We start from the raw sequence: 17,123 nt of genomic DNA, 5'->3' as shown, positions 1-17,123 counted from the left end.
ATGTACTTGTTTAGATTCGTTTTATAGTGAATATGTTTAAATTATCTCTCTATATTTTTAATTACATCAGCCCATCCTCACCTCCAGAGATACTGATTCAATGGAAAAGGGTCCAGGATTCTGATCTTCCAAGGACCCCCCCCCCAAAGACTCTGTTAATCAGCTAGTTTGGGGAACTGTGGTTAAAATGATTATTTTCAATACAATAAGGCAATTGTCTTTTTTATTTTTCTAAGGAAAGCTACCACTCTATTATACGATCTTTTTTTTTATATTTCTTTTTATTTTGTACTTAATTCCACTACAAATACACATTTTCTAAGTATATTTAAGTTATAAGAATTATAATAGCCTTGGCAACCATTTTAAGAGCCACCTTTGAGTAAAGGGCTTAAATAATCATTGTAAAGCACATGTTTGTGTAGTAGGTTTCACAAACCATTTGAAAATCAGGGCAAACAAGAAAAAATCTACAAACAATCAGTATTTCTTAAGTTCTAAATTTTAACACTAACTTGGATACCATTTGGTTAACTGTCAAACAATAGATAGTCTCAAAATATAAAGTAGAATATTATTACAAATATCAACTTTCGCATGACATATACCTATTTCACTAAACATTTTTAAGTTTTTGATTTTTTAAAATATGCAGGTATAAATGTTTTTATAATTAACATTTGAAAACATCTATAATGCCCTAAAATTCAGACATCAAAGCATCTATTTCTTTAAACTTGTTAGTTATACTTTCAATACATTCTCCAGCTTTTAATTTTATCCCGTCAATTACAAGATAGTCTTCTTCACAGTGGTTTTCAAACGGACTGCATGCAGAAGCTTCAGGGCTGCATTTAGATGACTGTAAAAATAACCATACAATTCATCAGAACTACATATAATTTACTTCAAGACTAGGCTAAATTATTTGAACGAAACAAAGTAGTCAGTAACTCCTCGAGTCACAGCAGTTACACAAAGTTTTCTGTTATGCCGGTGGTCAAAGAATGATCCCGATATATAGTACGATGTATAGTTAATGTGTCAGCATAATAATAACTTTTATTTAGGTCTTATATCTAGTCCCCAACATTAGACATTTTCAGTTTTAATTTTATGCTTTGAAAAAATGTGATCATTTTAATGCTGTGAGTTTTCCATACTTATTTTTTAAATTATGGTTATAGAGGATACAACTTAAAACTGCTTTAGTCACATCTTCTGTGGTCATCTTCTCATAAGCATCTTACAAATAGTGATGGTTTTCTCTACCTTAGTCGGACAGGACACTGGTAAAAACAATGTAACCATACACATATGCATAGGAGATTTATAACTTTGAGGTTCATTAGAGGTAGAGTTAACTTCCCATGAAAAAAAAAAATCATGTAGTTTATACGAGTATTTTCATATATCAAAAACATACTTTTAAATACAAATAATTATTCAGTAAACTCTGTCTTATTTATATATGGATATCTAATTTTTGAATTATTCAGATCAATTTTATAAAAATATGAAATTAATTTCCTCCTATTGCTTGCCAAGTTAGGGCATGCCAACCAGTGTTAATATTAGCTAAAGAAGAATGTAATTAGGAAATTGACTCTAGTGAGCAAAATAATCTCATAAAGTATTTCAATGAAAAATAGAAATAAATTTTGATTATCCATGTGTGTATGCTTTTTTTTTCATGTTGCTACTCTCATCCCTTGGTATAAATGCTTGAGAGAAATCAGCTTGAAAACTGCTATGTGAAGTGAATAATGAAAACATCATCAAATTTACAACTTTGAAAATAGCTCAACACAATATCTGCTTCAAGAATAAACACGCTCAGAATTTTAAATGATCAGGAGGCTCTTTTTAGTGTGTTACCGTATAAAAGGCTACTTTCTCCTAAAAACAAAATGCATCTCCTGTTTTAAGTGGAGTAACCTTTGGAAGCCATATTAATTTTTTCGACTAACTAAAAAAAGAGAGAGAGAGAGAGAGAGAGAAAAGAAATCCATGAGGTGATCATTTCTTTACTTTTAAACTGTAAATTACTTCAGCTTTGAAAGTTGGTTTCATTGCTATTCTTTTCATTTAAAAGTGAACAAGGCCCTAAACATCATGAACCTGGTGTGAATGCCAGACTTACAAAGCTTAGTATAGAGAGTGGCTTATAAACCAGTCAGCAGGAAGCACTCACCTGCCTGCCAGCAAGTTAAAATGGTCAATTTTTACAATTCCTAAATGTCTTTTGAAAGCATATAATATTTCAAGAATTTAAAACAAAAAGCAAGCTCTTGCCTGGTGATATATTAAAACTATGTATTTTACCTTAAGAAATAAAAATCAGAAATAATTTTCTGTTTTATCAAGTTACTAGTTGTAATGGGAAAATAGAAGCCAATTCTGCGACTGTAAAAGCTCCAGGACATCTCTATAAAAATCAACCTGGCTGTATTTTTGAAAAGATGAACTGCAAAGACTGAAAAAACATTGCACAAAAAAACCATATGGTGCTCAAAACACACATTTGCTAGGAAAGAAAAATTTGTATGTTAATTATATCTATAGATGACTTATGTCACCAATCTATAGATCTTGTTATACAAAAGATAAGACACAGATATAAAACAAATTAAAAAAAAAAAAAACTCTGAATGGAAAAATGGCATTTACAACCCATGGAAATTCAGGTACAAGCTGGTGTCACTGGTGCTGATTAAGAAAACTATCGTGTTTTTCAACTCGGTAAGAGTTTTTAACATTAATTTTATTTTCTTTTGATCTCCTTAACTGTAAATTCTGCATGTATTTTCTTGATTTCTAACTCAACAAAGGAGGTGTTTAAGAATTATCTTTATTTTTGCTGAACTTCTGAAATGAAATCATGGAATTGGGTAGCCTGCCAAAGTGTGCAAACAACCTTATCCATTTACAAATCCACCTTTTTCTGCATCTGAAAACAGAAAGACTTGGGAGATGGGAAGTTACTCAAAGTGAGAATGTGGAAAAAGAGATAAAGCAAGGAAATCTTAGCATTTATTCTCTCTAGTGACTGCCATCACCAATTCTCATCTGTAATAATAGCTAACTTTAGATGTTGGTTACTATGCAAAGAATTTTTCCTGGTTTGCCTTATTTAACCTTCAAAACAATCCTCTGAGGCTAGTGATAAGCAATTTTGCCAAATTACACAAGCCTTCGGTGGCAGGACCAGGATTGGGGCACAGGTATTACATTGCAGAGTCAATGTTCCCAACCACTGTGCTCTCTTAACTTCAGGCTCACATATATCTACATGAATGAATGAGAGAATGAATGAGGCCTCAGGAATACATGACTCCTCGCTGCCATTTTTCTTCCTAACTACTCAGGGAACAGCTGTACCACCTTGTGGAAGTGTCTGCCTAATGGCTTATTTTTCTCACACCTATCACACTGCTGCTCCGTATTAACAACCTAAGCTAGTACCCTCATTTTATTTGCAGAAACATGGAGTTCATGTGCTACACCGTTTGCCGACCAATTTAAATTTTTGTTGTCAAATATAAATATTGAATAAGGTAAGCACACATGGCCTTTCTCAGTCCAACACGTTTGGTCCAAAGGGGAAAAAATAAATAAATCTAGATACGAATGGTGAAACGCATTCCAATAAAAAAATTCTACCCCCAGTATTTTAATAATGGGGTTTGTCTTGGGAGAGCTCATCTCTGCGCATGAAACAGGGCAGATTTTCCAGCTCTCTGATCTTACCATGGCTTCTTCTCCAGGCTGTAAAGATGGGCAGAAGGGGGCGGCCCCTCTGCAGTGCCGCTTTCTCAACCACCATGATCCCCTCCCCATCCGTCGTCATTCTAACCTCAAAGATCCCAAATTAAAGGAGCTCCTCTGCTAAAGCGCAGATATTTTTTCCAAGACTGATAGATGTATTCTGATTTCTCAACAGGCTACTAGTTTATTATTCAGCTCCTGATAGTCAAGGGAAAATTTCAGAAGTGAAAAAAAGTTGTCCATATAATTAAAATGTATAACCAGGAACAATTTCTGCCGTTTAAAGAATTTGAAGTTGCTATAGATGCCTGATAATAACCAATAGTAACTATCAATACTACCTTTGCTCTTGCCTTTATTTCCTCTCCACATTCCTCTTCAGACTCATCAGGTGTTGCTGCGGGCTCTAGAGCCTGCTGTAGCATCTGCTCCAGCTCTTTTAGTAACACTTCTGTTTCAGAGACAACTAAAAAAACATCATTAATAGAGTAAAAAAGGCTACATCTTAATTAATTCAATCTAGTTCATAATCTTAATTACCCCAAAAGAGAAAACCTTTTAAATGTTACAAGATAAAAAAAATAAATATTTTGTGTAATTTTCACATATGGCCTCTGTTTGATGCAAAACTATCATGGGTTTCCAGGTGAATATTTTACAATTAAACCTTTAAAAATGTTGGTGACATTCTTGCCATGTGTAGACCATAAAGTATCCCCCAAAACAACAAAAGCACACTAGAATTTTTTTAAATCAGGAGCCCAAAGCACCAGACTATATTATTTATAAACCAGAGATCAGCACATTTTTCTCCATGAAGGGCAAGACAGGTTTCATGGGCCAGATGGCCTCTGATACAACTACTTAATTCTTCTGTTGTAGTGGAAACCACGGATATGACATAAACAAATGAAAGGGGCTGTGTTCTAATAAAACTTTATTTATAAAAACAGGCAGTGTCTGGAAGAACTTGTGGGCCAGTTTGCTAATTCCTGCAATAAATCATTAAAACTACTGTTTAAAGGGGGAAGCCATGTAAGTAAGTAGTGAGTCTAGACATAGGCTAGTCTATTCCTAATCCAATTATTGAGACATCATAATTGCCTGATATTTTAAAAAAACACAAAAATTTTATGTGTGTTTGCTACTGTGACAATAAATATATAAGTAAGCAAAAATGTGGCAATTCACTGAAGTTGCTGAGATAAAATAATACCCCCATCAAAGAAATAAACACCTATTATAACTCTATAGTCTCAAATACTGATTAATGATATGCAACTAAATTCTTTACTTAAATCAAACAAACATTTTCATTTGATACAGAGTTTTGTTAAAGTAAAGATCAAGGAAAGGAAATCACGTGGGTTCTGCTATCCTATACAACAGACAAATGGAGCATCTGAGAAGTCCTTCCAAAGCAACATGATTCAAAGAGAAAGACTATGAATACACATCCCATCACCTTCCAGCCTGGATACAAAAATCTGACATACTAGCTCCTATTAACCACTGTTCGTTGGCAGGTAAACAAAAATCACACTAAGTAGAGCAGTTGAAAGTTCATAGAACATGAAAATAGACCAAGTAGGACACACATTTTAGAGCAAAAATATTATCACTGAACACAGAAGTAAGGGGTTCTCAGCAGTAACATTAATTTCTAACCTAATTGTTGAACATATTTAAAATTTTTATGATTAATAACATTTAGGAAGAATGCATATGATATATACACCTGTACACACACAGACACACACAGACAGGAATCCTTGTAAACTAAGCATGTTGTAAGTAAAAAACAGATTAATATAAAAAGTTATGCATTGTTTCCTCTACTGCAGTTCAAATGAATTCATATTTTATTATCATCTTTGTTTATAATTTTCTCCTACCTAGTACTTATAAGGAAATATAAAAATTCTGCTAAAACATTGTTTATTAACTAATAGTGTCAAGTAAAGTCATGGGATACTATTAAATAGAAAGTTTTCCTGTTTTGGTTATCCCAACAGTACTGGATAAATGATTTTTAGTTGACATTTTTCACATTTACAGTTTTGTCTACAAAAATAATTCTTCTGTTAATATTTATTGCCTGCCCCAAACAATGTTATATTCAATCAACAATTATATACTGTGTGCCTACTAGGGGCCAGAGACTCAAGAGAAGAGGCAAAGATCAATGAGCCTCCCCGGCCCTCATCTCTTCCCAGCCAATCTTACATTTTCTCTTTGGTAACTTTCAAAACAGTTTGGAAGTAGCTTTTTGATAAGCCATTCCACACTTTAGAACCAATTCTTATGTTCAAAAACAAGATAACACTATGACCATGTCACCCTGAACAAGCCCAATCCCATCTGATCTCGGAAGCTAAGCAGGGCCGGGCCTGGTTAGTACTTGGTTGGATAGGAGACCACCTAGGAAGACCAGGTGCTGTAGGTGTAAAAAATGGAAAATAAAGGATTGTAAGCTGACAAAGTCCTTGCGATCTGTGAGGTCAATCAAGGGTTGCCTCACAAAAAAAAAAAAAAAAAAAAAAAATTGAGTCAAAAACAAGAAAACAAAAACTGTGATTGGCACGTTAGTTGTATCCACGTAAATCTGTGCTCTATGGTAATTGCTAAAGCCTAAGAATACAGATTATAAACTATTACTTTCTAGAACAATGGTATTCAAAATTCAATAGGAATAAGAATCACCTGGCAAGTTTATCTAAAAATATAAACGCAACTGTATGTTTACCAATCAGGATTTTCTAGAGGAATCTACATTTTTGTTGAGTAATTTTTCGAATGAAATTAACCTCTCTTTATGAGAGACTTCTTACTTAGTAACCTGCTATTTAACAGACCACTACGTGTGGCTATCTTCACACTGATTCCCCAGTCCCCCTCGCTGGTGTTGTGTTTCCTACTTGACATTCTGAGTCTATGGATATTGATACTGACATTTAATGCACGGTTGAAAAGATGGATTTTGAGCTAAGCTATAAAGGAAAAATGGCACGCAAACATCTTTATATTTCTAAAGCTACACTAAAATGCAATCAATTTGTGATAATGAATGTCATTGTTGAATGGCATTGTAGGCTCTCTGTTTTCAAGTGATCTGGAAAAATATGTACACTGCTTTTTGATCAAAGGGTAGACAAAGTAATGGATGACTTCATAAATCAACCAGGGTTCATAAACACCAACTTGACTGGTGTCAAATTCTGCTTCCAGAGCAATGAGAATTTTGCTTTTCTAAAAAGGTATTTCTATATTATAAACTGATAAGAGTTCAAAAATAATTCTCAAAAAAAGCAGTTACTGTAATCTACAAACTAGGTTATCAAAATTGGTCAATGATATCTTCTGAAGATAGAGACAGAATGAATACCTCTGCTGATTGCATGACCAATCATCTTCTATCAATACTGATTATCCTGCAGTTTCCCTGACTTCTCTGAATTTGTTGTTGAGAGTAAAGTGGTAGTATTATAGCTGTTCCATCACTCAGAGGAAATAAAAAAAAAAAAAAAACTCATACTAAAGTCCATACCTGGCTTTTAAAAATGAATTTTTTGTAAATAAATCAGTGCTGTTTTTCCAAAATTCATGATAAAAGCATTTAAAGCATTCAAATGTATATTTATGGAGTTTTTCTTAAATTTTACTATTTTATTAAACGTTTAAAGAAGCTTATTCCTCCCTTATATAAAGACGCTGCTGGATGGGTTATCCCAAAGCTGGCACTGAAAGACATTATCTTAGGTAAATTTGCAGGGCCTTTTCAATGTGGAAATTTTGAAGGTATTCTTATAGAGGGGAAGAGGAGGAGGAAAAGGGACTTGGTTCTGTTTTGTTTTTAGGTAACCATTAACACTCCTCTGCGTGCTTACAATTTAAATGTAGAGATGAATTAAATATAAACCAAAACATAATGAAGAAGAGAGCCCCATTCCTGAAGACACGAACAGATATAGCAGGCACAGGGCTTTGTAGAAAAGGGGTATGAAGGCCAACCATGGCCTTCACCCTAGAGGTGAAAGGTAACTCCAAACCAAGAGCAGGTGGGCAAAGTTCGTCCTGAGTAGCGAGACATCACCTTTCTCCCTGCCACCCCTTCTCTCTCTCAGATCCAGGCACCAAAGACCATCATGCTCCCTCTATGGCTCAGGCCGTGATCCAGACCTTTCTCATATTAATCGTTTTCTTCCATGTATACATGTTTCAGGAGGTCAATGAACACATTCTTTGCTAATTTAATAATGAATGATAATAGATTATTAGTTTTTCTTGGGTTATATATCAACTTTTTATTTAATCAAACTTTTATAGACCATTTACTCCCCAAAAAGAAATTCACTATTTACCAACAGAAAATAGTGATACAATAAAACAAATGACAAAAACTCTTTAAGACTAAGAGAAACCAAAATCAATTTATTCAAGGCGATACTAAGGGCAATAATTACATTTAAAAAACATTTAGACCAGTGCTGTACAAAAAAACCATAAATTTAGCTTTAGGCTTCCTGGTACTCAAAGCAACAAAAGAAATAGCTGCACACTTTGATTAATTTAAGAAGCTATGTGATCCTAGAAAAGTCATGTAACCTCTTAAGCACCCCAGTTTACTCCCTGATAAAATGAGAGATATAATATCTACTTTATCTACCTCATACAGATCTTGTGAAGGTTAATAAATAAACTAAAAAATATATGAAATACTTAAAGTAGTGAGGGCATAATAATTTTTATAGGTATTGGTTATCATCATCATTATTTCTATTACTTTTCATTATCATAGATGAATTTTCTTGTCTCTAAATACTGGGGAAAATGAAATTATAGAGACAATACAAATATAATACATGATGTTCCTGGTAGCAGTTTTCCAAAAAATGAAGACATGTTTCATAAATAGTTATTTCTTAGATTAAATCTTTATATAGCCATGGGCATATAGTTTACATTATTTAATGATTCCTCAAATTTTTCTATTAATTTCCAGAAATGGTCCTCTCCCTATTGGATAAGCAGGTTTCTACTGCATCTCTTTATTACAGAGGAGGAAACTGACACTTGAAAAGTAAAGTAGCTGTACTTAATTAGCTCTCCTCCTAATCTCTAAGGGGGTAGGGGGGAATGGGGGGATTGAGAGAGAGAGAGAGAGAGAGAGAGAGAGAGAGAAGCAATCGGTAGAACATAAAGTTACGAAGAAACAGCAAATCTGGGGCAGTGGACTGACAAGAGACTTTAGCACTGGAAATGTAGGGAAAGAAAGTCCAAACAGTAGGGCTTTCAGAGACTCAAGAAGATGTTATAATTTTCCTCTATTTCTTGATCTAGAGCTGATCCTACCTTCGGAAGAAATGAGATATCAGAGGCCTGGATCTAGGAATCCACAGAAATATGAGTCAGGAGTAAAGTATTTGACAAAGAACCATTCTTTCAGAAAATAGTCAGCTCTTGCAAAGCATAGTGGACTTGATGTTTCTGCTCTTTAGGTGTTCAAACTGGGATAGAGTAGCAAAACACAGATTAGGTTAACTATTTGAACAATTAACAATTGAGACTTTTAGAGCCATAGAGAGTGCAAGACTCCTGAAAAGGCTTCCCTTTACATGGATAACTACTGAGATGTATTCGCTCATTTACATGGAAGAGTCATTTCCAGTCAGTGGACAGCCGGCTGCAATGGGTCTCTTCCACAGTACCCCTTGACAGTTAGAGGGGAGAAAGATCACAGCATTGCAGCCCTCAGCTACAGTGCCAGTCTCCCAGTGGAAACTTAGTCCAGGGATAAGCTGACTTTTGCTTTTTTACAGGAATATTTAAACTGATCTTGTAAGGCAAAGGGACTAAAGAGCCAAGAATAGGCACTTTAATTAGCAGGAAAGCAGCAGTAAAGTAAGTTTAAGAAGGGGTAGAATCAAAAGAATTTTGTAGTGATTTAGGAGAGGAACAAAAGGATAAAAAAAAATAGCTACTCTATTCTTCTGTCTGTTCTTTTTATTAATGAGACTAGAAATAAATGGCTATTTAGCCAATTGAAACGCAGTGCCATTGGATCTGGGGGTGGCTACAAGGGAGAGCAAGTATGGCACGAATAACTTCTTGGGGCTTAATGTGCTTTAAAACCTTTTTGCATGGCTGCCAAAGTTCCATCTTGCAAATAAGCATTTGCTTGCTTTTCAAGACTAAGGAAAATGTAGAAAGAGTAAAGCGCTTTTGAAAACTAAAACTTTCTCCTTGCATTCCACATTCCCCCTACTGTGTTCTAATACCAATGGCAATTAATTCAGCTAGAGGCCCCAGGCTGCTGCTTTTCTTCCTTCTCTCTCTTTGGCACCCCTAGGACCCCAATAAATTTGGAATAGAGAGGTCTGGATTGAAATGCACTGATGCTGGTATTTCTTCCCACAACTGCTGGTGCTTTATTTATTTACTTATTAAAAAAAAAAAAACAAACTTCGATACATGACAAAGCCAAAGAAAATTTAATTCAAAGAAATGGAAACCTAAAGACAACTGAAAACTTCTAGTATGTAAATCTACACCAAAAATGACCCACTAATGTTTCTCAGATACATATATATGTACAATATTTTTTTCCTTCTAAGGACTAAAACTATATTTGGTAGAATTAAATATAGGTAAAAGAACTAAAAACAGGACAAACCTCCACGTACCCATGTTTTCCTTTGATAAGGCATCATCTGAACAAACATTTTCAAAAGAGTATTTTAAAATAGCTTTCCTGGAAAAAGAATTTGACACATTTAGTTTCAAAAGGTCAATCATGTATATTTAAACGACCACCACGTATATGCATTGGTAATTGTAAATTATGAATATTTATTTCTTTTATCTTGAAGTACTTTTTCTTGGTTGTTTATACTGTAAGGCAGCATGATACTGTGAAAAACCAAAGGGAAATAATATTTATTTGAGCTCACACTAGGTGAAAAGCACTAATGAATGATCTACACCAAACATCTAACAGGCTTTTTCATGTAATCGTTCCCCAAAAGAGCTACTAAGTAATTGTTACTTCCATTTTATAAAGAAACTGAGGCTCTGAGAAATTAAGAAATTTGACCATAAAGGTAAATGGTTGAGTGTGACATGACTAAATCTGTCTGACTGCAAAATCCATGCTTTTCCACTACACGATGTTGCGAATTTAGTCAGAAAACATTTGTTCAAGTGCGTTTTCTCTAAACATAAGATCCTAAGAAAGCCACTTAACTTCTCTAAGCCACAAATTCTTCATCTTTTAAATGAAGATAATTAAAATATACCCCCTATCTATTTGATGGGGTTACTGGGAAGTGTAATTGAGATAAGGCAGTGAAAGTCCTTTTTAAAAATTTAATTATTCATCTTCTGAAAAAGGACAAAGAAGAGATGGATTAATACATTAAAGTCAGTCTTTGTCTTTGAGTAGAACTCCCTTTAACACAGCACTGAGCATCTACCAGTCATTAAAAATAAATAAATAAACAAACAAACAAACAAGCTGTGTGGCTGGTTCAATGATAAATACTAAAACTAGTCATTGGTGGCTTCTTAGATTATTTTAAACTAAAGGCTCCTTAGATCATTTTAAAACTAAAAACCCGCTTTTCATCTGGCTGCTCACATGGTGTTAATCTTTGAAAATTCTAGTTCAACATATTTCTATACACATAAAACTTTCTCCATACTTCTAAGACTATTACTTATTTTATTAATTCTTTTAGAAAATTTTAAATACAATGTTTCCCTAGAGAAACAGAACCAAGAATCAGGGGTAAATGTTATATAATAAGTACACCCAATTCACATATTTCAATTTTATCATAATATTTTTTAATTTAAAAGTAATACCTCTTTTTTCTAAATTTGGACCTTTTCTTTTCAGTATTATTTTTGGAAACTTGCATCTGTAAGACAAAAACGAAAAAAGATGAGTTATTTCATATGGCACTAGATGAACTTAGTACAATAGTGGATCCCACATGGTCCAAGTAAGTTAGCTTAGAAGAAAAACTCTGGACTATAGCCCCAAACAACACTTGCAACTCTAGGTCAATCACTTCGCACTCACTGCAACTACACTGATTTACTCACCTTCCAGGAACGACAGACTGATCCAGTACGAATGCCTATCCCCTACATCTGCTCCCCATATCTTATCTTCACGAGTACATACAAATGCTAAGTAAAACAACTTTTTAGTTTTAATACATATATGACCTCTAAAGAAAGAAAAAGAAATACTCAGACGCTCAAAACATGTGTGATGCAAAGCTTTATAGATGGGCACTGACATGGTGACGGCCCACGAGAAACTTATACCAGGCAGAAGGGCTTGGGGCTGGAGTTTTAATGTCTAAGCAAAGAAAAGATGATGAATGTGGAGAAATTAGAACCCTCATACATTGTTGGTGGGAATGTGAAACGGTAGCACCACTTTGGAACACAGTTTGACACTTCCTCAAAAGTAGAGTTACCCTATGACCCAGCAGTCCACCCCTAGGTATATATCCAAGAGGAACAAAAACATATATCCTTGCCAAAGTTGTATATGAATGTTCATAACAAAATTTCCTTAATAGTTTCTACTTTCATAAAAAGTAGGAACAACCTAAATGTCCATCAATAGATAGATAATAAGTGGTATATCCATACAGTGGAATATTATTGAGCCTTTTAAAATAATGAAGTACTGACGCATGCTACATGGATGAATCTTGAAACCATTATACTAAGTGAAATCTAAGAAAAGTCAGACACAAAAGGCCATATGTATGATTCCACTTATCTGAAAGGTCTAGAAAAGGCAAACTCATAGAGACAGAAGTAGAACAGTGGTTGCCAGGGGCTGGGGAGAGATGAGAAATGGGAAGTGACTGCTAATGGGTATGTGATTTCCTTGGGTGATAAAATTTTTTTCTAAAATTTTTTTTTCTAAAAATACTGGTATTAGTTGAACAACAGTAAATATACTAAAATCCACTGAATTGTATACTTTAACATAATGAATAAATTATATCTCAATAAAGGTATAATTTAAAAAAACTTAGTGACATGGATAATTGAAAGTAAGGCAATAGAATATAATATATCCATAATAATCAACAAAAGAAACCCGATATAGCAATATTACTGTTAGAAAAAAGCAGATGTTAAGGTAAAATTCATAATCAGAGATTAAAAGCATTATGACTTAATGCTAAAACAACCCAACCAGAAGGGATAACATCCTGAACCAGTATATACCTAAAATCTTAACTTTAAAATACACTAAGTGAAATAAGATTAAGGTAACAAAGTAAACAACTACTATAATCAGGAAGATTTGTGTTGGAGATGGGTTCCTTTGCTACTTTGTTAAATATTCATATTGGCCAAAATGAACTCGTAGGTCTTTGCCAACATGCCCTGTGCTTTCCTGCCCCCAGCCTTTGATAAAGTAGGATGTGGTGGAGAAGAGCACCCAAGTTGGAATGACAGGATCACAATCTGAATGCTATCTCTGGCACTTACCAGCTGTATCACTGTAAGTTACTGACTGCTCTGATATCTAGCAAGAGCCTGGTATAAAGTAGACACTTAAATATCTTCTGACTAAATGACCCTCTGCATTTCAGGGTCTTCTTTTGTTACGTAATGCTAAAAAATTTAACTATCTCAGAGCATCCAGGGGAAGATTAAGTTAAATAACATGCCAAAAAATATCCAATAGTGCCTGGCAATTAGTTAATGTTTGGTTATTGTTTAACCTGTAACACTAGTCCACTGGGCCAATGTCAGAATTCTATCGTTTTTTGCCTTAGAGCATATGACAGAGAACTTGGCACTGTGATATGGTTGGACTTAAGTAGTATATTAGTTTCCCAAAGCTGACATAACAAATAACCACAAACTTGATAAAACATAAGAAATTTATTATCTTACAATTCTGTAGGATAGAAGTCTGTCTCTTATAAAATACTCATCATTTAATTTAGGGCCCACCTAATCCAGGATAATCTCATTTCAAGATCCTTTAATTATATCTACAAAGATCATTATTCCTACAAAGAATAAGGTCGCATTCTTTTTTTAAATATTACAGGTGATATTCAATATTATATTAATGTCAGGTGTGCAGCATAGTGGTCCGACGGACATTTATATACCTTATGAAGTGATACCCCAATTAGTCTAGTACCCATCTGTAACCACACATAGTTACCATATTGTTATTGACTATATTCCCTACGCTGTACTTCATATCCCCGTGACTATTTTGTAACTGTCAATTTGTATTTCTTAACTTCACCTTTTTCACTCAGCCCCTCAACCCCCTTCCCATCTGGCAAACATCAGTTTGTTCTCTATTATCTATGAGTCTGTTTCTGTTTTGTTAGTTCATTTATTTTGTTTTTTAGATTCCACATATAAGTGAAATTATATGGCATTTTTCTTTCTCCGTGTGACTTATTTCACTCAGCATATACCCTCTAGGTCAATCTATGGTAAGATTTGATAAGATTTATGGTAATAGTTGTCACAAATGGTAAAATTTCACTATTTTTTATGGCTGAGTAATATTACATCATATACATGTACCATCTCTTCTTTATCCAACTGTCTATTGATGGACACTTAGGTTGCTTCCGTTTCTTGGTTATTGCAAAAAAAAAAATGCTACAATGAACATAGAGATGCACATGTCTTTTTGAATTAGTGTCTTGGATTTCTTCAGATAGACATCCAAAAGTAGAATTGCTGAGTCACATAAGGTAGTTCTATTTTTAATTTTTTGAGTAATCTCCATGCTCTTTCCCATAGTGACTATACCAATTTGCAATCCCACCAACAGTGCACAAGGGTTCCTTTTTTTCCACATTCATGACACTTGCTCTTTGTTGATTTATTAATGATAGCTATTCTGTCAGGTGTGAGGTGATATAGCTTATTGTGGGTTTAATTTGCATTTCTCTGATGATCAGTGATGGTGAGCATCTTTTCATATATCCATTGGTCAACTGTTTGTCCTCTTTGGAGAAATGTCTATTCAAGTTTTCTGTGCATTTTTTAATTAGATTGTTTGGTTTTTTGGTGGTGTTGTATGAATTTATACATTTTTGGATATTAACCACTTATTGAATGTATCGTTGGTGAATATCTTCTCCCATTTGGTAGGCTATCTTTTCATTTTTCTGGTTTCACTTGCTGTGCAAAAACTTTTTAGTTTGATGTAATTCCATTTGTCTACTTTTTCTGTTTCCCTTCCCCAAGAAGATATATCCAAAAATATTACTAAGAGTAATGTCAAAGAATTTACTGCCTATGTTTTCTTCTAGGAGTTTTATGGTTTGGGGTCTTCAATTTAAGTCTTTAATCCACTTTAAGTTTATTCTCATAAACGGTGTAAGAAAGTGGTCTAGTTTCATTTTTTGCATGTATCTGTCCCATTTTCAGACACCATTTACTGAAGACTATCTACCCCATTGCATATTCTTGCCTCCTTTGTCATAGATTAATTGACTATGTAGATTTATTTCTGGGTTCTCTATTCCATTTCATTAATCTATGTGTCTGTTTTTATGCCAGTATCATGCTGTTTCGATTACTACAGCCTTTAGTATAGTTTAATATCAGGTAGCATGATACCTTCGATTTTGTTCTTTTTAATTATCAAGATTGCTATGGTTATTTGGGATCTTTTTGCAATTTCATGTAAACTTTGCTTTTATTCTAGTTCTGTGAAAAACATCATTAGTATTTTGATAAGGATTGCACTGAATCTATAGATTGCTTTGGATAATATGGACATTGTAACAATTTTATTCTTCCTATTTATGAGCAAGATTCACGCTTCCATTTATTTGTATCTTCTTCAATTTCTTCAATGTTTTATAACTTTCTGAATACAGGTCTTTTCCCTCCTTGATTAAATTTATTTTGAGGTCTTCTTAATGCAATTGCAATAGAATCATTTTCCTAATTTTTCTTCCTGACAGTTCATTATTGATGCATAAAAATGCAATCGATTTCTGCATATTAATTTTGTATCCTGCTACTTTCCTGAGTTCATTTATCAGTTCTAATATATATATATATATTTTGGTTGAATCTTTAGGGTTCTCTCTATATAGTACTATGCCATTGCAAATAAGAACAGTTTTACTTCTTCCTTTCCAATTTGGATGCCTTTTATTTCTTTTACTTGTCTGATGGCTGTGGCTAGAATTTCCAATACTATGTTGAATGAAAGCAGTGAAAATAGACATTATTGTCTTGTTCCAAATAAGGTTACATTCTGAGGTTCCTGAGGACCTCTCTTTCAGGGGCTACTACTCAACACACTGCAAGTAGATATTATAATCTTCATCTATGCCCTCCTTTCTACTTCCCTTCCTATGTTGCACAGCTGATTCTCCTATGTTGTCTAGCCCAGTGCTACTCAGAGGGAGTGCCACAGTGTGACAGAATCATAAATACCTGAGAGTTTGTTAGATATGTAATTTATCATGTCCACCCTAGGCCCAATGAATCAGAAACTGGGACCGAGGCCCAGGAATCCGTATTTAAATAAGCTCTTCAAGTGACTTTTAAGCAAACTAAAGTTTTCCAGGGACTTAGAGGTCTAGCCCACATTCATCCACACAAATACAATGTTTTATAAGCATTAATGATTTTAAAGAAACCAAAGCAAGCATTAATTCTTTTCTCATTGAATGTAAAAAAAAAAACAAAGATGTATATGTATAGAGTGCATTTACCATTTGCTGAAAATATATATATATATATATGTACACATACACATATATATTTAGTGATAATTAAGATTGCTGACTACAGTGGCAAATAATAGAATTGACTTTAATTGCAAAGAACAGAAAATCCATAAGAATTGTATTTACATCAGGTTCATATAATCTACATAAACTGACTTGACATTGCTCATTTCCTTAAGTCACTATTCATATAAATGAAAATCTTTTTTATTTTTAAGCAAGAGGTTTGTTAGCTGTGTTAAATCTGAAGGTGTAAAATCCTGATTCATCATTTTATGCTCATAGAAGACAGAAACACATTTTGTAACCTTCTTTTGAGAGTAATTGTCAGTCAATAATCACTAAGGAACTGCCTATTTTGACAGAATTTCCAAAACCTGTGCCTGTGCCCTGAATAATGGACATACATTCCCTATCAAAAGTTATCATACAGAAGTAAAAGCCAATATTCTTATTTTTCTTTGAAAAATCTGCTGGGAAAATACACTTGGAATAAAGATGAAAACTAGATTCACTGAGTACTGTAAGTGATAGTCATTACTTAAGCTGAGTATCTGGAGAGTACAAATAATAAAATTAAGTCTTTAA

At 33.8% G+C, this 17,123-nt stretch overlaps 1 protein-coding gene and 1 pseudogene across 3 annotated transcripts in view; one reads left to right on the top strand and one right to left on the bottom strand.

Annotated features, from left to right (window-relative positions):
• Positions 1-271: 271 nt before the first annotated feature.
• Positions 272-17,123, bottom strand: part of ZCWPW2 (zinc finger CW-type and PWWP domain containing 2) — a 106,135-nt gene continuing 89,283 nt past the window's right edge. For all 3 annotated transcript variants that reach the window (XM_016149593.2, XM_016149592.2, XM_036219556.1), the window contains exons 6-9: positions 11,632-11,687; positions 10,452-10,519; positions 4,110-4,234; positions 272-862 (exon numbers count right to left, since the gene is read on the bottom strand). In XM_016149593.2, coding sequence (XP_016005079.1) covers positions 701-862; positions 4,110-4,234; positions 10,452-10,519; positions 11,632-11,687 — 411 coding nt within the window. In that variant the 3' untranslated portion in view covers positions 272-700. The remainder of the gene's footprint in view (positions 863-4,109; positions 4,235-10,451; positions 10,520-11,631; positions 11,688-17,123) is intronic.
• Positions 6,092-6,214, top strand: LOC118602104 (annotated as a pseudogene).

The sequence above is a fragment of the Rousettus aegyptiacus genome, unplaced genomic scaffold (assembly GCF_014176215.1).
Source record: "Rousettus aegyptiacus isolate mRouAeg1 unplaced genomic scaffold, mRouAeg1.p scaffold_m13_p_4, whole genome shotgun sequence".
NCBI lineage: Eukaryota > Metazoa > Chordata > Mammalia > Chiroptera > Pteropodidae > Rousettus > Rousettus aegyptiacus.
The sequence above is the reverse complement of the archived record's forward strand: the minus strand, read 5'-3'. Positions and strand labels throughout refer to the sequence as shown.